The sequence below is a fragment of the Hyalella azteca genome, unplaced genomic scaffold (genome assembly GCF_000764305.2).
Source record: "Hyalella azteca isolate HAZT.00-mixed unplaced genomic scaffold, Hazt_2.0.2 contig5580, whole genome shotgun sequence".
Classification (NCBI taxonomy): domain Eukaryota; kingdom Metazoa; phylum Arthropoda; class Malacostraca; order Amphipoda; family Hyalellidae; genus Hyalella; species Hyalella azteca.
This window is the reverse complement of record NW_025935765.1, coordinates 371,062-392,183: the sequence shown is the minus strand read 5'-3', so window position 1 is coordinate 392,183 and position 21,122 is coordinate 371,062. Positions and strand designations below refer to the sequence as shown.

The 21,122-nt window shown below is 39.1% G+C and overlaps 1 protein-coding gene across 10 annotated transcripts in view; it reads left to right on the top strand.

The window, feature by feature from the left end:
• Positions 1–21,122, top strand: part of LOC108665694 (polypyrimidine tract-binding protein 2) — a 170,773-nt gene that overhangs the window by 85,594 nt on the left and 64,057 nt on the right. For 2 of the 10 annotated variants that reach the window (XM_018152474.2, XM_047880566.1), the window contains exon 2: positions 3,263–3,306. The exons of 7 other annotated variants lie outside the window; for them this stretch is intronic. In XM_018152474.2, the coding sequence (XP_018007963.1) occupies positions 3,295–3,306 (12 nt within the window). In that variant the 5' untranslated portion in view covers positions 3,263–3,294. Of the gene's footprint in view, positions 1–3,262; positions 3,307–18,545; positions 18,767–21,122 lie in introns of those variants that run through there. One more of the 10 variants, XM_018152475.1, reaches the window with a different exon arrangement.

Sequence of the window (21,122 nt, the reverse complement as noted above, 5' to 3'; positions counted from 1 at the left end):
ATAGGTGTTATTTGAATCGTGTTTTATGTTTAGGAAATAATGAACGCTAAAATAACGGCAGTCGATTTAATTCAAAGCTGTCATTTAGTTTGATGAACATTTTCTCCGTTATGCATGAGTTTATGAAAAACACACAAAAAGATGCTTCACAGTTATTGCAAAAATAATCCTAGTTTATGTGTAGAATTAGTTAAAAATGTTGGTTCTTAATGGAATTCAGTTGTTATTGATCATCTTTTGAGATTTACAGCCTGTGTTTGAATGTCGTTAAACATGTCATGCATCACGTATATCTCTTCCTCGGAATACTCAATGTCTTTTCACCTGGCCATATAAACGGACGAGAGTCCCTGAATAGCTCATCTAGGCAACTACTCACGACCTTCCTAATTACTCGCATTACGTCGTTTAGACGCACTTGATGAGCGCTTTGCAGTTGGGGTTAACTGTCGTGACCAAATCGTCAGTATCACCAGGGGATGCGTCAATCGGCGCATTCTAGTTTCTCGCTAGGCTCTACCATAGGTTAGCACAGTTTGATGGGTATGTCAAATCAGGCAAAATGTACGAAACTGTACTTGAAAATTATTGGAAGTTTTGCGGTTTTTGATGCTTAAGTGACCGTATTCTTTACGTCTCACAATATTTTCGCAATATAATTTTTTTCACGATCTTGAGCCAGGACCAAAGTATCGCGAAAAGTTATTTAAAATATTGTCGGATTGATTTGGTTGTATAAATTACTTAGTTAAACGTGTAGGCTACTTTTTTCTTGAAGCCAAATCATATTCATAGACCTCCAATAGGATTTTTTGGCTACATTAATGAATAATCGACCGCAATTAGATAAGCTTTTATTATAGTACTTAAACTAAAACATTACTTCTAGATTATACGTTGCACTTTTATTTTTAGCGCATTTTCTCATTTATGGAAAAAATGCACTATTATGCTCACCATGTCCGTCTGTCCGTCCGTCCGTCCGTGACCTCAAGTTTTCGTCGACGAGAAAATGCGTTCTCTTTCACTCACTGTAGTGAGTACTGAGTTATATTTTCGTTAACTAATGCGAACTAGGGGGAGTGAGAACTAAAAGTGTGCCTATGGCTAGTCTTCGAAACCTTGAAGCTCCGTCAGCTAGCCTACGCTGGCCGATTGCCGGTGGCATCTGTTAGACATCTGGCACTGATACGGACGATAGCTTTTTCAAGCTACATGGCGTGAATAATTTACCATTTAGTTAGGTATTGCATTGAAAAATAATTCGCCTATCTCATAATCTGTCATCTTAAGCGGAAATTATGGATGTTTGCAGCTCATGCCGAAAGTCTCGCTTATTTAATTAAATGCATGCAAATTAAAGTTTATACCTCTTGATTTGTATTATTTCATTTTAGGATGAAAGACGAGTTGATTGTTCAAGAATGGATTACGATTTATTAAAAATGTGATTTTTAAGCGTAAATAATGGAAGTAACTTGATCTTGAAATTTATAGGGTGGCGCCCGGGTTGCCAGTAGGATAACGTAAAGTTAATTTTGATCCTTTAAAATTTAAAATTTTGATCCATCAAAGTTTAAATAGTCAGTTTCTACTTAGTATCGGACACTCGGGTAATCAAAATTAGGTAGTACGCATTTCGCACTCAAATTTCCAGTATCATTTTAGCTTTCGATCGTTATCTTTCAAGTTAATCGTTTCGATAGCTTTCAAGTTAATTCAGTATTGAGATTTTTTTAGTCGCTGCCTCACGCATCGCATTATATTTTTAGATCTTAATTTTAGTTGTTCAACCGTGTATGTATGATTTAACTTATTCTTTAAATATTTTGAGGTGCTTTCTATGATCAAGCTTGTGGTTTACTTATATTTCATCTCCGGATTTGTATTTCAATTCCTTTTAAGTCTGTACTGCTGATAAAATTTTTACTTTATTGAACGGTTTAGCGTGCAGTGCTTTGTACTGTAAGAAGTTATTCAGTGCGTAAACGTTGTGCTCTGATGTTTCGGTCAAATCTCGTGCAGGGCTATTATCGTGAAAGCTTTCGTGCTTCCAAAAGCCGATTGTGTTCAGTCCATTCAATAAGGCCAGCACTCACATCTTCACCGTGAAAAACCATTCTCCCCGTGTCACATGATATCATCTTGAATTTGTTACACTAAACTCCCGTTTCGATCAGACCAGGATCTTTGTGTATGTCATTTACTTGTGAGCACGTCACCTAGTTAATTAATAATGAAACATAATTTGTTACCGCTAGTCATCCTCCAGAAAGATATTCATGTTATTGTGTGATGTCGCATGTGAATGTGTAATTCCAAAACTCGCAGCTGAAGATTTCCTCCGACTATGTTGGTATTTTTTTGCATGACTGGCTAACTTGAATCGTTTGACAACCATATCCTGTACAACTGTTTGTCAGACTCCTTAAGACCTAATTACCTTCATTCAAAACTGTGAAATTTTATTCTGTAGCAGGATTTTTAATCGCTAATTTACTGCGAAAAAAATTAATTATTTAAAGGTTGTAATTCACGCAACGCTGACAACATACATGTTGATTAACCAACATGACTTTGAAATTATTCTATGCACTAATTCCTACGTCTTTGATTTAAATTTAAGTTTTGAACAACGTTATAGAGAATTAATCGATATTTATGTTCATTCCTATATTATGTGGCTGACAATAATTCGATGAGTGGTTTTTACAGTCGTCAGTTTCTCTATGCTGAAGCCGCACTTGATGAATGACATCAGCTAGTATGTTATGCATTGTTAGAGGCTGTACTACACCTGTGGCGATAATCGATCACTGATGCTTTGTTAGGCATTTTGAATGTACTGGTTTTTGATACTCGTTTATCGGGCTCGAAAGGTGACTGATCAACATGCTTTCTTTCGTCTTGGCGGTCTCCATATATCCCGTGTATTTTTAGCGCATTTTCTCATTTATGAAAAAATGGCGCTGTTGTGCTCGTCATGTCCGTCCGTGACTTCACGTTTTCGTCGACGAGATAATGCGCTCTTTGTCACTCACTGCAGTGAGTACTGAGTTATATTTTTTTCGAAGTTTTCGGTTATGGAGGGTTCAAAGTATTGTTGTCGCTCTGAATCGCTAATTTCTTATGTTTTTGTTTGTTACCTTAACTGCCTATGTTTTTATTGCATTTAATTATTTTCTTAGATTTTCAATTCACCATATGCTTCTTTAAAATTTTCTACCTGCCTGTAGTTAATTTTTCTTTGGTTTCTTTGCAGGTAAGCGTCTATCTGTGTTCGATCAGTACAGCATGTTGCGTAAGGTAAGTTTAGTTCTTTCGTTGACAATTACTGTGCTGCATTTACCTTCCTTTTTCATGTCATCCTCCTGTTTGGGTAAGTAATTTATCTTTATTTTTTCACTACATTGATCGCCATGAGATTGAAGAATTAATTACTGGACGGCATCCCATCAATTTCTTAAGGGTACTTTATGAAATGAGTGTCTCTTAATTTCCGTGTTCACAGTTGAAAATTTTTTCACTTTATCCCTGTGTAGTGTCGTTTTGTCATAAGTTTGATTTTCGTTTCAGTCATTTGCATCTTATGTTGAGCTCACTTATTCCTTTTGATATTTGTTCGTATAATTTTTCAGTGCCGCATATCGATGTTTGAAGGCAATTTTGATTGATTTTATTGACGATTTTTTATTGAAATTCGCAGACGATCTTTTTTAATCAAATGACTATAATCTCCTTGACTCGATAGTCTCCTGATCTTGGAGTACGTTTCTTAACACGGATTATGCGCTGAAAACTTTTTCCCAGCACGTAAAAAATGTTAGTAATTTCTCTCTTGAATTACGTTTTTTAGCTCTCAAAACACGTTGTGGTTGGCTGATTTTTTTTAAAGATGAAATTACAAACGACTGGTAGCGCGATCTAAATAATGTCAATTCAGCTATAAGAATACATTGGTCTGAAGGGTTACGTTGCTCTGAAGATTCTTCTGCTGCTGTGGTTTAAAGTTATTCGCTAAAAAACTCTGTACACAAGAAAGCAATGTCCCCTCGGTCTTTTTTGAGAGATGACCTCAGTTGCAAATTATCATCAAAATATAATTACAAGTATTATCCTAGCTTGAAACCTTGATCGATTTCAACTCTCTTGATGCCGTCAAATTTCTAATAGATTTTTATCCAAAAGACGCAACACTGCAATATTCATCTTACGCACATGTATCGTTAACTATTTTTTGTTCTACTAAGATCTGCGGTTTCCTATCTCCTTGACTTATTATCTTCATGGAGGTTAGTTTTCATCTTGTTTTGTAATCAAGATTATGTGTAAATTTTTCTTATATTTCGCTGCTCACGAAATTTTTAATTAAGACTTAACGCTCTTCCCTGTGTGCGTTTTTTTTCGTGTGAATTTGTTCTTGAAGCTCTTTTCTCTATTCGTCTTTCATTCGTGCAAATTTGGTCTTGAAGTTGTTTTTTTTTGCGTGCGTAATTTATTCGTGTGAATTTGGTCTTGAAGCTTTTCTCCGCGAAGAGAATTCGTTCGTGATTTTGAGTGTCGAAGGAATGAGATCTCCAAAAAACTTGAGACGTTGGTGCAACACGCTGCCTTCGCGTCTCTTAGAAAGACTGAAGCGTTAGGGCGACTCTGTCTCCTCCAGCAGCAGTGGTTCCTTGCACGCGTGGTGGTGTTGTGACTCTAGCGTTGCTGCTGATGCTGCTGGTGTGCCTTGCTTGTGGTGATGACAGTGATGGTGGTGGGGTCTCAGGATGCGCATGATCCAGGTAACAGGAAGGAGGGGCATGTGTAAGCTCCCCTATCCTTGTCCTCTCTCAAATTGCTCTAACCCTCTACCATTTGACCCCCTCTCATCACCCATTCCCTCGCTTTCCCTGTTTCTCACCCATGCAACTGCTACTTAGCATTAGTTCCTTCATTCACCCTATTTTCATTTACCGCATCCTGTTGTTTTTATTTTATTCGTCATTTATCTATTCTTGAATTATCCAGACGATATCCGCATGAGAGAATCCGATTTTTTGCCCCAAGTGACCTAAGGTTTTACAGTGGATATGAGCCCTTCATATAATCGTCATTTTACAAAAAATTATTGAATTTTGTTTATCAATTATCCGTCAATTACGATGCGACTTTATTCATCGCCGGTTATTCAATTTATTCATTGCGTTTATTGATAGGTCACGGAAGCGCGCGTTCTTCGCATCCATGATTTCATCTCTCTTTTGCTATTTTAAACAAATTATTTATTCCTTTATAATGGTCGGTTCCTGAGCGCCTACAAAATCCTTCGCAGACCACAGATTTTTCGAAATTTCTGTGCAGTCAATAACCATCTGAATCTTAGTGGACCTTTGTCTTCATACGAGCAAAGTCGCAGAAACTCGCGCCGTTCTTGTCCGTGACTTGACTGCTCGCCTCGCGCTGCCAGCTTTCCTTCTGCCCTCTCAAATTTTTCGGCATTCGCTCTAAAATTTCAAGCGAGCTCTAAGAGATAAAGAGAGATGAATTTAAGAGAGATTTAACTGCTAAGCATAAAACAATGAGGAATAAATGAATGAGTGGACATCGAATCCGTTGGAAGTTGTAGAATCTATGGTCCTTTTTAGCGCATTTTCTCATTTATGGAAAAAATACCCTATTGTGCTCATGTCCGTCTGTCCGTCCGTGACTTCACGTTTTCGTCGACGGGAAAATGCGCTCTCTGTCACTCACTGCAGTGAGTACTGAGTTACATTTTTATGTATGCCCGCAGTTTTGTTGATATGAAATTGATAAATAAAAATGTGCTTTCGATCTGATATAAGTGTTAAGATCACTTGATTGTTTAAATCAAGTGATTTCATCAAGAATTTGATAGCATAGAAAACTGCAAAAAAATTCACCATTTATATAAGAGAATTGAAAACGTATTGATAAAAGTTTTTCCTGGGTTATCAATATAGGGTAAAAAAAAAATATAGGGTTTTCCTGGGTTATCATCTGCGTACGTGCAGTACACGTTCATGCCGAGCTGTGCAACGTCCCGGTGTCCAATAGTGATTTTAGAGTTTTAGCCTCCACAACCAGTGTTTCTGACCTGAGAATTTTGTAGTCCTTTTATATTTTTAAACCGAAGCCTAGTCTAAATGCCGCCTACAGTTCACATCTCCTCAAAATTGTAAATAGATAGATTTTTCTTTTCATTTTTATTCATCCTTCTTTTCTTGACAATTTATGTTTTAATATCTTCAATGTGAAATTTAGTTTGCCAATTGTTTGTACTTGTGTTTTAGGTTTTTGAAGTGACGATGGAGCTAGACTCCTAAAGGTTTTCTCTCGTAAAAGGTGGTGATTTTTTTGGCTGTTCTCATTGCTGTTAAAATTCTTGATAAATGTGTTTCCTAATTATTTGTTTTGTTTATGAGGTAATTATTAATATTCGCTATTAATGAAGACGTAAAACTCCGATGATTTTCAATTGCCACATCACGAAATATTTGTTCATTTCATCGATTCTTCTAAACATCGATTCAAATCTAATTTGTCCATCGCATATTTTGAAATTTGTTGAGCCTAGAATCTTCGGAGTAGCTGATTGTTATTACACAATGATTTCAAAGTGAAAAATCTGTCCGGACTGCGGTATTATATATTCATCGTCAAAATTGAGTCATTTTCTATTTTATCTCTCAATGCATTTGTATTGTACGATGTTAAATTTAGATACTTGAAATAGACTTTAGGCATTAGACTTCAACTAAACAAGGATCAATTTAATCCCCTATATATGTAGTTTATGCATCCAATAAATTATTTACCATTCAGATGAATATATGGGTACTTTTTTAAGATGAAAGATGGTAATTTTAGTTACCAACTATCGAAGCAAGTGTATTAGGATGGGAATATTCCACTAACATGAGCTTTCGTTAAATTTTGGTGCTCGTGTTTAGAATTCTAATGTCCTCGTGTACGTCCGCTACAATAAGTGCCAGGCAATACCCTGTATTTAATAATAATTGATCGGCCGAATGCAGTTCATTAACGTTGAAAATCAGTGTTTACGATATTGTCCGTCTATTTCCGCGGCAAAATAACCGTTTTAATGTCATTTTATTATGACGAATAATTTACAAAAATTTCTATTATCGTTCGGTTTTATCGATTGTATTTGAAATGCATACAGTTAGGCTCGTTTAGAAAATGAATAAAATTTGCTAATGAAAACCCGGGCGAAGCTGCCGTTGCCTCAAATTTAAGGGATTTAAAATCCCGCGATGAGTAAAGAACCGCCAGAAATTCCTGGAAGGAGTATCTTTCCCGTGCCGAACGTATCACCTGAAATTTACGGAGAGGGAGAATCGCCCTTCCGATTCAGGGGAAGAGGCTGGGTAGCAGGGAGAGGGATTGCTAGAGAGAGAGGGAGAAGATGAGAGGACATCAGCGCCCCGCCTCTTGCTCCTGCCTCTAGTCCGCCGGTCGCTGCTTCTGCTGGCTGTCGTGTTGCTGCAGTGCTCTTCGTCTCGTGCTTCACCTCACTCCTCCTCCTCCTCCCTCCACTCCTCCTGCTCCTCTTGAGACTCACTCCCCTCCACCAGCACACGGAGAGGAGCTGTAGTCGAGGGCTCTCGCTGCGTTCAGTGCGTCAGTCGTGAGCGATCGCTAGTACGGCGCCGTGGCTGCTATTCTACTCTGCTTGGTGTCTTCATTACTGCTGCTGCCGCTGCTACTGCTGCCGTTTGACTTGCACTATCACAGCTGTGCTTTGACACAGCTTGTTGTATCTACGGCTCTGCCTCTTTCGACTCTTCTTACTCTTAATTTCATTCTAGCAGTTCACGTGTATGGAAGCTGTCGCTACTCAGCAATTAGCGTGACTATACTCTGCTGTGCTTCATTCAACTGGTCTGTCATTTCTTCCCGCCCGAGGTTTCGTAGTCGCTGTCGACTCTTCCGCTCCGGTCCATCTTCTTGATGAAGATCTTGCTTCAGTTTTGGAATCATCGATGATATCTGAAGCAGCCCACTGCCGTGAAGTCTACTCGAGAGACCAACTTGAAATAGCCAGCTCCACGTAAAGCTTCGTCAATTCTACACAGGATTCAGTTTCATCAGTCCGAGTGTTTCGTCAATTCTATATTTTATTTCCAGAGACTAGTTCATTGCATTTCTAAGTAAGGTTGAGCCTTTGCTCTCGCTCCCAAGTTGCGTTCCCCGTTCATTCCATGCGTTGAGTGTAAGATCCTGCTGATAGCTGTGTCCCTTAGTCTCCACATACCAATCGTCTTCGCTACTTAGCACCCCAGTGTTATTTCCCCTCCCCTAGGTGACCCCGCTCCCTTACTTTTTCCTACTACCGTCTCCCGAAACCACCACAATTTTTACGGCGGCAGAAGCTCCCACACCTATCTTCTCCTATCTTCAACCTCCTCCTACAGCCGCTGCTTTCTACCATCAGCCGGCAGCCCTGGACGTCACTCACTTCGACGTCATGGTGAGTCTCCCCTGACTCCTGGTTCGTCAGTTGTGTCACCCAGTGTCGCTTACTTCACCCACTAGGGTCCCAGTGTCACTTTACCCACTAGAGTCCCAGTGTCACTTAACCCACTAGAGTCCCAGTGTCACTTCACCCACTAGGGTCCCAGTGTCACTTCACCCACTAAAGTCCCAATGTTGATCAGATACTCCTACCATCCTCCGCCGATAGCCCGTATTTCTTCATTCAGTGGTATCAGTGTTATGTCATTTCCTGTGTTACTTGTATCCTCGGTATGCCTCACGAACCTCATCATAAAATAATCATTGCTCATAATGTCAGTCACTTGAAACGTTCTTTCAGCGAGCTCTCACATCTGCCGCTTCCTTCAATGGACCACCAATTCATCGTGTGTTCCGTTAATTGTTAGCCATGCATCTTCTGAAACCTTACTGCCCCCCTTTTTTTCCCCTTTTCTGTGTGCTGGATTTTTTTAGCTAATTTGCCGTCCTTTGAATGAAGTACTGTAGTGTCACTATGGTTGTTTTAGCGGCTAGTGTATCAAGGCCATTGCAAAAATTGAAATATGGTAATGAATGGGCTTGGAAACACGGCAAGTGAGGGTTGAAAAATTATTTGAAAAAAAGTTCCAATTACGCGTAGTATACAGATTTTGCTATTTAATCAAGTTTCGTAATAACGGATGTTTTATCATCAAATCTTGTCCTGTGCGATTTGCAATGTAAGGTTTGACTGTCATGGTTGTCAAGTAATAAACTTTCAATTATTTCCCGAGCCTGCCACAATATCCTGCCTTGGAACTCTTGTCTGGAGCAGGTTATTTCATGCGAACACTGCCTGTCGTTTTTTCAAATAAATCATGATGACGTAAATGATCATTTACTAGTTATCTATAAGCTTCTTTCTCAATTGAATTCTATTGATATTGCGTTCCACGATATCATGTTGACTAAAAAGTACTCACTGTAGGCTCAGGTTGAAGGTTGCAGAAAAGCAACGTAAGTCTTTTCTTGAGGTTTTTACGTTCAGCCTTTCAGTCAGTTTTTTTGTAGTATATCTGCAAAAATAATCAATTTTGTCTTTTAATTTCAAACCGTAAGCCATGTCGAAATCCACCTAACAAATAAGTTGAATTTTCATAGGAAAATGTCGCCTTAGTTAAAAGTTTTTCGAATCAAGATGTGCATTAATCAATGAAAGTGCGGAAATGCTTCAAACAAAACAATAAAACAACCTAATCGTGTATTGTGAGTGAAACTTCATTTGGAATAATTTTGCAGCATTAGTGACACACACGAACCCCCCGTGACTTCTCAACTGCTCAACAGTTAAACTGTCCATGCCCGAGTTATAACCTATTGCGGTAGTTACATCAAGTACGTATGTTTTCGAACTTTCGCTATAATTTTTATATAGTACAGTTGTGTGTTTTATTTAGTTAGAATTAGGTTGTTTCATATTAAAAATGAATTTGGAAAGCATCGTTACGTTGAAGTATTAATCGTGATTCTTACTGTGTGTAAACCAATAACTATCACATTTTTATTTTCATCTACCATTTAGTCAATAGCTAAATCAATAAAATGAATTTTTGCGATTTAAATAAAATGCCAATAACCTAAGGATCCGCAATTTGCTCAGAATTGTCGAAATTTGCAAGCATGTTTGTGTAGATGCTGCGCGGCTTCATCGACCATTCCGGCTTTGATTAATGCTAGCGGTGTTTTCGTTGACCACTCAAAGCATTTGATCGCCTTTGTAATGACTGAATCACTTGTCCTCTTGGATTCTGTGCCGCTGGGCCACTCTGTTGACTCGGCTCAGATTCTGTTGACATGCTACGGGTGAGCTTCATTTGCTGCCAGTTCGAGTCATCTCCCAATCAAGAGAAGCCCAGATGCGAGCACAATTGGCCTAGCGCTTCTCCATTTGTCGCATCCCTCGGGCTGATCACCACCCTTGCTTTCTGAATAATTTCTGCTGGAGACAGACTCGTTTCCATTTGCTCAATCTGAAATCGAAACCATTCTTTGATCACTTGCTAGTCAGAATTTTGTGTCACTTTGTTTGGAAAATCCCTGGTATAAATTTAAAAAAGCTCATTTGCACGTAATATTTTTTTCCCTCGTCTAGACGTGTCCGATAGAATCGCATTTAATTTATAATCGTGCTCTTTTTCAGATGAAAAAGAAGCCTGGATAATTTTTTTGTCCTGTGTTCGTTACAAGTTCTGATGCTTGCCGAGAAAGAATTTGACTCGCGGCGCAAACTACTGAGGCTGAAAGTGTTGAGAAATGGTCCGTATTTGGTAGTGGCCGACCCTGCCACCCTCGAGTGCCCCTTTAATATTTCACTTAATCCATGCCATTGTTTTGGCTTTACGCTGCCTGTCGGTGTGGGGCGTGTGTCGCTCGTGCCTCATCTCAATCTCAGATTTTGTCTGTGCTCGCGTGCATTTTTGTGCGCATCTGTCATATTAGTGCGGCTAGATTTTGGAAGTGTAATTAGTCGCGTTACAATGGGTTTGTCGTTTCTGGTGCAATTTTCTGATGGATTACTTGCACTAAGTCGTGCATGCTGGCGCATTCTAATTGTAATTGAAGCGTTGGTGAATACAATCGCTTTGCTCTGCGTTGCCTATGAAAGTTGGCAGGTCAATCAATTTTTTTGAAGTAATTAAATTCTACATTATTTAATAGTAAATTAGAAAATACAGGCAACGTATCATTAGAATAATTTTTTTTATCTTGCTTGTGAAATTTTATTAATGATTTTTAATTAGCGATAATGATGTTTAATATAACTTGAAAACCATAAATATCCAAATTAGTATTAAAAATATCCTTGGATAAAACTGCGCCTGGTCATCCGGTTGATATCTGATCGATATCCAAGTTGCATGCAATGTGGTGAGCCAAAAAGCAACTGGAGTTTGCTTTTTCTGACTTTATTCATTTTGGGGCCGATTCTGATCACTATTTGATAATTGGAATATGTAGCTGGAGACGATGTCGACTTCCTGGCGAAACAAAAAACACTCAAAAATCGTCCGCCACTTGAGATGCCCGTTGAGTGTCCTTCATTAATGCGTCTATCATAACAGGGTGATCTAGCTACGTAGCTAGAATCTCCATTCTGCTCCTGACATGAGCAACTCGTGCATCCCATTATACGCACCATATCGTCTTTCGGTTTCCCTTGCAAATAAAAAGCGACGACACTCACAACTCCATATCTTGGCTGGAAAATAAGCCTAACACATCCAATATCTCGGTAGCGCATCTCCAGTTCTCATTTTACGCCTGGGACACAATTGGACGATGTATCGCGCGCAGCCTGCCGATACTCGGTCGGCTGGAGCCTCTGCTGCGGCTTCTCTTGTCTCTTTCCTGCTCCGAGACTCGATTCGCCCACCTGTTTCATATTCATTTATTTCAGCGATTACCTCGTCCTAGCCAATTGAATCGTGATCAAATTTATTTTTCACCGCCAAGTTGGTTACGCCTCAAGTTTCCTTAGATGTGTTATTGAAACGCGTTACTGATTGTGAAGCAGTTCATTTCATTCGATTGACGTTTCCTGTTTTATTCTTAGCTATATTTTAGTTGAAATTAATCTATATAATCTTAATTTTTACGATTTTTTTCGCGCATAATCTCCGGCGTTTAGTTATTACCACCAATTTTTCCTGGAAATGATCTGCTTTTTTCTTCGCGGTGTGCTATATTTTATATGTACATTTTTTCAGCGAATAGATATCCGAATTCACCTAGTTTCTGAACTGGTTTTCTGTCGCCTGCTGAATTCTCATCCCTGTTGCTACTTAGTTGTTATGTACCAACACTTCTAATTAATCCAAAGCCTGTTGTTCTAATTGACCTAAATTGTACGACCTTGTTGGTCGTACATAAATTCAAGCCCGTGGATTGATGTGCTTTAACACGAGAGGAAAAACTTTTCATTGCCGGCAGCCCCAATTTTCCACCGACAGAGTAATTCCTGCCGAACTTTTGCTCGATTACTGACAACAGTCCAGTGGAAAAGTGCGGAAAGTAAAGTTTGTAGGAGAGCACTTTGATGTCCAGTCACTCTCTGTGTCTGTGTAGCTTCGTCCCGTGTTGTTGTTCACTGACTAGCGATTCGTTTATTTCCGAGTTTAGTTCACTTCAGTATTTTTTGTGCCAGCTCCGATGTATTGTGTTTCGAATGCTGCACCTGCTCGTGCTCTTTTAACTTTCCTGATTGATGTAATCTACTTGACACTTCGTGTGCATTGTATGATCTGCATCCAATTATTCTGCTTTGAGCTAAAATTGATGATTTTTTTATAGCTCCGAAATGTGAGGAGTTGATAGTTGTTTTTTATCTTCTTAATAGGATTATTCGCAGTATGTCCTCTTTGCGTCGTTTATAGCTACCAATCCATTTCTATCAGCGTAAAATTTGTATTTAGATATACAATTTTCGCAGTTGACTGAAAGCTTTGTATTTAATACTATTTATATAATTTTGTATATTATGTAATAATTTTCTAAACTGCTCTTGAAATTGTTATACAGCTTAATTTTCAGAAAAATTTTCAAACATTATTGGTTTCGTATAACTGAAGAACTAAACTCTCTAGAGGGTTTGAAATTTGAACGCGTAGGAAAAAAATTTACAATTTTTTAATGAAAAATAAAAATTTTCTAACTAAAACATTCTAGAATCGCTCGATCGAGGCAACGATCAGCTCTGATTGCATTACCAATGATGATTGGTAGGAGTTGTTATAGGCCCTAAACTTGCCTCATTTTTGTGTATTACTTCAAGTTTCCTCGAAGAGCTTTCTCTGGCTGTCGTCGCCCATGTTCCTAAACTTGCCTGCAACTCTCCTTCATTCAACTCTGACAGAGTTTTTCCCCAGATCTGCAACTTTTTCTTTCGACTGCAACGGGCAGTTGTGAACAAGTACTTACTTATTCTAGGTGTGCAGACGTCATTCAATGTTTGCTTAGAATCTTATTCTCGTAATTTTTTCCTGAAATTTTCTAAATAAGCTTGTCGATACAGTTAACTTGAGTGCATTTTGCGAGTATTTTAGAGTGAAGTTGACATAATTCAACACGGGTTATTAGAAGCAACTCATTCTCCCTTTAATTATTACAAAATCTTTCTTTCCTGTGTTGCAGTTATATTTAAATTGATTGCTGGCAAACGACACTCGAGGACCGTCATACCACAGAGTATGTTAATGAGCATTTTCAAAATATATGGCAGGGTAATATATATGAAAAAGAAAAATTTGGACAAACGATGTCGTAGAAAAAAAGCTTCAGTGACAAGAAAAAATTTAAAAATTGTTAGTTATTTTTGTGCCTTTTTAAATATATAATTCCGTTTTATACACTTATTTGAATTGAGTATTATTGAGCGTCCGGGGCGCTAAGCAATTTAGAACCGTCCAACTTCAGCAATTCTTATCATCAACTTATGAACGTAAACGTAAATGAACGTAAACTATTGTCATTCTTGATTAAGCCACTGTAGCCAAACAAATTAATCTTATTACCAAAATCTAAGTCTGAATATATGCAACACTCTTCCGTGGTTCACTATCACATTACGTGGATAAGAAATCCAAGTCCTGAACACGACGCATTTGTGTGCAGAATGCATCAAATGATTGCCTTTATTTCCTTGTTTTACTGATGAGGGCATAAATGTATGCCCGACATATTTACAGGTAGGCGTGCGTGCAATGCGGAGCTGCTATTGACCCCACGTACTCCCTTCATTGATCTGTCCCGCGACTGCCTCACTCGCCGGTCCGCTTGGTAAACTTGCGACGCGCCGCTGTCGCTGTGCGTTTGTTCGTCGTGAACTCAGACCCGAAATTTGTGACCGATGGCTAGCGCGTGAAGCCTCGCATATCTTCCTTCGCACCGAGAGATTTTTTTAGTATGCCTTTGTCTCAGTCGCCCGGCATTTTTGGATTTTTGGAGCAACAAGCATCTGAGGTGTTTTTTTTCTCTTACCTGAATTCGCCTCGATTATTGTATTTATAGTAATTTACGTGCGATTCTTGGTCTTCCATTACATTCTGGCTTATATCTGTGCTTGCACGACCTAAATTTCGTGGCTTTGAGTTGTAGTTTTTACGAATAAATTTGGCCTTTTGTGCCATTCTTAGCATTATAAAATTTCTGTTGCTATGAGTTGCCCGAGAACGCATCACTGTACAGTTTTACAAATCATTAAAAAAAACGCGTGAAATTTGCTTCATTTTCGACGATTTATTTTTTTTATCGTCTTAGTGACGCGGTTTTTGCGATATCATCAAGTTCTGATGTCATCCGCTCTAACATCTTAATTTCCGCCTGCCAATAATATACCACTCATTTTATGTACTGCAGATTCAAGGGTGCCAGTATCTCCCAAATTCATTACAGAGACTGAATTTATCGTCATCACAAACGTTAACGATTGTTGTTCGGTGACGTTGATCAAGTGTTTCAGATGCCATCAGGTGTCAGTCCAGGTCATAACGCTTTCTTCTACTGGATTTAAACTGAGCCGTAACTATATCCTAGCTATGGATCTTCGTAGTTGTACTCTTGAGCGTATCGACTACATATGCCGATTGTCATAAATCTTCAACTCTTATACAATTGCCCAGCAAAATTGACGATGCGTGTCATTGGGAAGGTCTTAATTTATTCTCCAGCAGAACGCATGAAACTGCCTGCGGGTATCACCTTGAACTAACCTTCTCGCAACGCTGCTTTCCCGACGCATGAAGCTAACGGCTCTCTTATACTTTCTACGTATAGAGACAGCGGCGGCGGCAGCAGCGGTGGTGCTTTTTGACTCGCTGCGTCGTCGTGGGGAAAGAACTCCCTGGAAAGATTCGCTGCTTTCGTCTATCCACGGTCATCTCGGTCCATTAGCCATGCATAGCCTCATGTAACTGCACTCTTTCCAATTAAGCTCATCGTCTTGCGTTCGCTGCTCTGTGGTCTGCGGCGTCCTGATTAATGACGAAAATGTTTTGCATCTTCAGATTTTTCCTGTGGTTCCTATGCTTTATTTGGTTCTTGTTATCTGGGAAATTTATTAGCTACGTTACAGTAACGTTTTGCTGGATACCAGCAGTCATTCGTTAGTTCATCATTGCAGAAACTTTGTGCGATTGTGATGACCTGACTATTTAAATTTTCCGTTCTGTGAACGTCGACACTTTTTTTTACTTGATGCGAGTACAAAATCGCTGGGAAGGCAAGTGATTGCTCCAGGATAAGATGAGTTTTGAGCACTAAGTGATTCCTTAGCTGTTGACTGTTTCTTGTTCAGCTCGTAAGGCCAGCATACGTGCTCTTACTTACCATCTATGTTTCGTGCACATCAACTTTACATGTCGTAAATGTCATATTTATTATAAAGTTCTCAGTAGTTCTAGCCGCCTTGACTATAGTTAACTTATAACACGCTGTCCCTAGTTATATTTTCTACATCATTCGTTCACACCGAGATTTGTCTGGTGTGAAGAATTGAGCCCTCAGGGCAGCTTTAGAAACCAGACGCTATCACCAGACGAAGCTGCAGGCGTTTCGCCTGCCTAAAACGTTCCGCCCCTATCACCGGTCGAAGCTCGTTACCTAGGCTGATGAAGTTCACCATCCTATCCTCCATTGCTTCGACTCGTTTAGTTGTTCGTCTTTCCTCGATTGGCCCCTTTGATTGCAGTCTCTAAAATGGCCTTTAAATGTCCTGGGCCGCAGAACTTTCGGTAAATTCTGGGAGAGAGGAGAGGCACGCCAAAGTCATTATGTTAACCCATTTGATTCAAGGTTGATTTAAGTGAAAATTTTGAAGCTTAATGAGGCATGCCATGTTATTCGTCATCGTAAATGGCAAAAACGGGACATTGTTTACCGCACTTGATCATTTCATTTTGTGCATTTTAGTATTCCACTGAAGAAACAATGACATTTTTTTTGCAAATATCGGAACGTATAGTTCCAAAAATTTCGGCGTTGAGCTCAGCCACTAGTCGTGCCTTACTGTATTCTTGTTGCCGGGTGTGTTGTTCCTCTTGCTGTTGTCCGTCGCTTCTTCATCTCGCGGTTGTCTCTGCCGCCGACCTTAATGGCATATCTCGGATCAAACTGGGATTTGTAGATCGCGGCTTGGCGTGCTCTGTCGGCAATATTGTGTTGAGTGCGGCTTGCCGAGTGGCAGCAGAGTTTCGCTCGCGCTATACCGTCTTGCGGCTGCTGGCTTCATGACGAGGCGTCCAACCCTGCTTTTTCGATACGCTTGTTGCATCTAAAAGAAGTCATTCTATTGTTTCTACTTTTCTACTTCCATGAGATTTCAGCATTTGTTCCGTTGCATGCATTGCATTAAAGTACCGTATCAAGTATATGAGATGCAGTTCTAACTCCCTTGTTGAAAGAAATTGCCTCGCGAAAGTATTTTAGGTGTCTTTAACGTGTGACTTTCAATATAGAGATGCTAAGCGTGTGCTTGGTTTAAGGGTTGCCCACTGGGCTCCATTTGAACAAATCAAAGGCTTAGTGCTAGTGTCAGACTCTTCTCCTGATCAATCTAGTTCATTGACGAGCTATTGTGGCGCAACCTCTCCATGGTTAACCTCAATTCTGCCGACTATCGCCATGTGCTTGCCTGTCCGTCTTGAGTGTTCGATGCCTTGAGTTAACTCAAATATATATTAAATGTGCCTATCTATATACAATAAAAGCAACCACTGTGCTTGGATTAACTGACATTTTCCTTCAAATTGTTTTTTATAAACTCTAGTTAAAAGTTTTACATAGATTTGAGTCGCACATACGCTGTATGTGCGCCCGTACTCAAAATTAATTCATCGTTTATCCCTATTTCTGAGCTACGATATATTTGTATAGTTACATTGATGTGATGTACCAGAAATTAGAGGGACATCCAAGTTTAGTGTCTAGTATTATAATGTTATTACTCGTTTATTCAGTTATTTTATTCCTGTAACATACTTCAGTTTCTGTAGCATTCCTTATTCGTGGCGTCGCTTTAGTTTCCTTGCAACTCATTCAATGCTGCTAAAAACTTAAGTTTTATGATTTTTTCCTAAGTAAATGTTTGTGGATGAAATGAGTATATGCCTATATTGTTGTAAAAATGTACAAATTTGCTGTGCCTAATAGTCGAGTATCTTATTGAAACTTTGAATGTCTTCGTCGTTGACACACGAAATGAATACGTTTGATTTATTATTATTACTACTTTTGTTGTAACACACACACATGCCGTAACTCTTGCACTCATGAGCCGTACTCGTTCTCCTTCGTTCTTTGGAGTGACAATAAAAATCAGCGAAGACAGGCTAGCTGGATTTGTTGAGGGCCAGAGTTTCTGAGCACAGCAGCAGCAGACGCTGCGAACTTGTGGTCGATGGTGGTTGGCAGCGGTGTCTTCTGGTTGCCGGCGGTGGTGGTTGGTTGCGCTTGGTAATGTGTATCTTCCTGTGCCGATGACTCGCGTTCTTTCTCAGACTTGCAGGCTGCTCTTTAAACTTATATTCAAACCTGGAAGTAGTTCTTCTTGCTCGTGTAAATATTGCTGCTAATATTCGAGGAGCCTTCTTGGGCTGCGATCCATAGAATTTCATTAGAGACGAGTTTATCAAGCTATCGAAGCCGTTCAGTTTATTAGTGTTTAGATGGGCAATGAAATTATAAGATTTTTTTCTAAAAGTCGCTTACCTCAGATATGCTTTTTGTCATTTTTGGATTGTATGTCTTGTGTATGATTATTCTCTCCGTTCATTTATGCTTTAGCTGAAAATTTGTTGAGTTCGAAACTCTGTTTTTCTCAAGCTGAAAAAACGAGAAGCAAATACACTTCTTTTTCCACATCTCTCTTTAGTAACTTTTAGGTAGCAGTGTATATATTATGTCCCTAAACGTAGAAGAATTTGACCTAATTTTGTAAGATATTCTTGAATTATTTGCAATCATATCCAAGCATTTACCAAATGATGATTTTACGTGATTTTGTATTTTTCAGGATTACTACATTTTCTCCCTCACAGACAAAATTAATAATCGTTTCATTGTGAGGCCGTTCCCCTAGTATTGAATGTGATAGGAAGCCTCGGTATTAGCAGTGTTAAACAGGCTTTTCTAGGCAGTCCACGGTTGTGATCTCCTTACACCGTTTGGGCAGAAATTTGACTGTCACTTGTTATAGTCCTGCTACATCCTCTTCACCAAAATGACGCTCTTGGTGAGTAAATAAACTTACAAACGTGCGTCCCTGTCAATTTATTTGTTCAATTCTTAATTCACATTTAAGATTTCACCTTTATATGACCCATAGCCACATAAATTTCCCTAGCAAGTATTTGCGGAAATTTCTAAACCTTTACGCTTCCTCCGCATTGTCTTCTGTTTTTTCATTGCAATTCAAGCTATTTGTATTTTCCTATTGTGATTTATATCTCGCTTATGAACGTCTTCTATATTGAGCAAATCGCTCACGCGTGGTAATTTATAGTAACCTTATTATCTGGAGTTTTCTTTTCATTTGATCGCTTTTTCCCACCTATCATCGAAGTCCAACGACATGCTTCTTGTAATGAATTAGCTTTAAGCTCGCTCGTTTGAATTAACTTAAATTTACATTTATTTGTTTATAAGTATTGAACTAAATTATCTTGACGGCAAGGGACTTGTTAGCTGACAAATTTTCTTCCTATACGCTTACTTAGCACTTTAAATCTTTCCACTTATTTGTAGATTGTTAAATTAGTTATTTTGTTATACTTTAGCTATTTAATGGGTTTACTCCAGTTTTATAATATATCGCACCATTCTAATTTTTTAATTAATACTATACTCCAAATATCTCAGGTATGCTTCAAAACTTAAATTTTAGTAGATGCGCATATCCTTAATCAATTTTTTGCTAATTCAAATTTCTCGGGCTGATATCACATTGCTTGCTCGCTTTTGGTGTTCCGGTGAGTTACCGATTACAGCTATCCGATATTGGCGTTTTTCTTATCCTGGTCCGTGCTTCGAGTTGAAATTTCTCGGTTACTTCGATCTGGGATTGCTGTTCTGCCTGGCCGTTCTGTTCCAATTGACTTCTCATATGCGGTTTCCAAGTGTCAATATCTTCGACAGTTTGCAATTATAGCCTCTAAAGAATAGATCTATCTGCACTGCGAATATTGTTCCTCGAACGCTTGGCAACATTGCCACCATACCATACCACCAATGAATTGAATAAGAATAATGTATAGTTTGTTTTTATTTCTGTAGTGTTCAAACATTTACTATTATATGTCAACAGTTTTCGGCGATTGCACCTTTGTGTTTTGTCTTTGTTTTCGTAGTTAAGTTCTCACAGGTTTTACTTGAATTGGTTGAAAAATTTCGAAGGAGTTTCACTTCATGCACGGCTCATTTAATTAATTGTGCCAAATAAAACGTTTTCTCTCAATATTGTTTTACAGTTTAGCATTGACTTCTTCGTGTTTTTTTTTAACAAAAAATGACGTTGAATGGTTTCCATAGGAGTAGTAAGTGGCATCGTAAACTCAGGCAACTAATTTTTTATTATATGAAACATAAACGCCACTTCTGACATTCAGCATGTTTGTGCAGCAATGAAATCGTTTTTATACAGCACTTTTATCATACTCGTGTGGAGCTTTTCGCTCGGAAAATGACGTGTCTACATACAACCATTGTAAGAACATGGAAGAATAAGGCTGCGTGCGGAAGCCTCGTGCCGCTGCGTGGCACTGTCGCTTGCACTCCGCAGCATAGCCACCCCTGAGCCATTACTGAATTGCTTCCTACACTTAGCCATGAAATCTAATTTGCTTAGCGCCATGCGTCTACCTGAACACCCCCCGCTCTTTGCTAGAACTTCTTTTTAACCTGCGCTTATGGCGCACATGTCGGTGCGGTCCGCGGCGGTACACCGCTGCCGATCTGCTTCAGTAGTCTCGTTGAAAAATATTTTCATTATTATCATTATCAAGGTCCAATGTGTGTGTATGTGCGAAATAATATAGTAATTGCACGATTTCTTGTTTAAAATGCTTTAGTATCTATTTTAACGTAACAGAGCTACTGATCTAGGTTCGACGGCAAACTTATTTCGATGGCAATGGTGGACCAATACAATACTTTACTCGCCATCATTTCTTCGTTTTCCTTGCATCCTAGGTTCAAATCAAAACTACATTTTCGAGTGCATACCATTGTGGAGGCGTTTTCCTTCCTCTGCGCCCCCTAACCAAAAAAGTATTCATAGTGGAGCCGACCGACTTAGTAGAGCGGCTCACAAACCGGCAGAAGAGAGCGTGAATGTTTTAGGAGCACCGCGGTCATGTTTATGCTGGCATAAAACTGCGCCAAACGTGGCTCTTGGACGGTGTTCCTACTCTCGTGCCGTCTGTGTTATTATCCTGCATCTGACTTCCACCGCTTACACTGACCTTTTCCATCATTTCATGATTGATTTCTCTATCCTCCTCAAATTTCGATGAGCATTTGGTAAAAAGTAATCTGATAATGGGTTGTCTTTTTGTGCAAATTCGTGTAATCGGATAGCTCAATTATTTTAA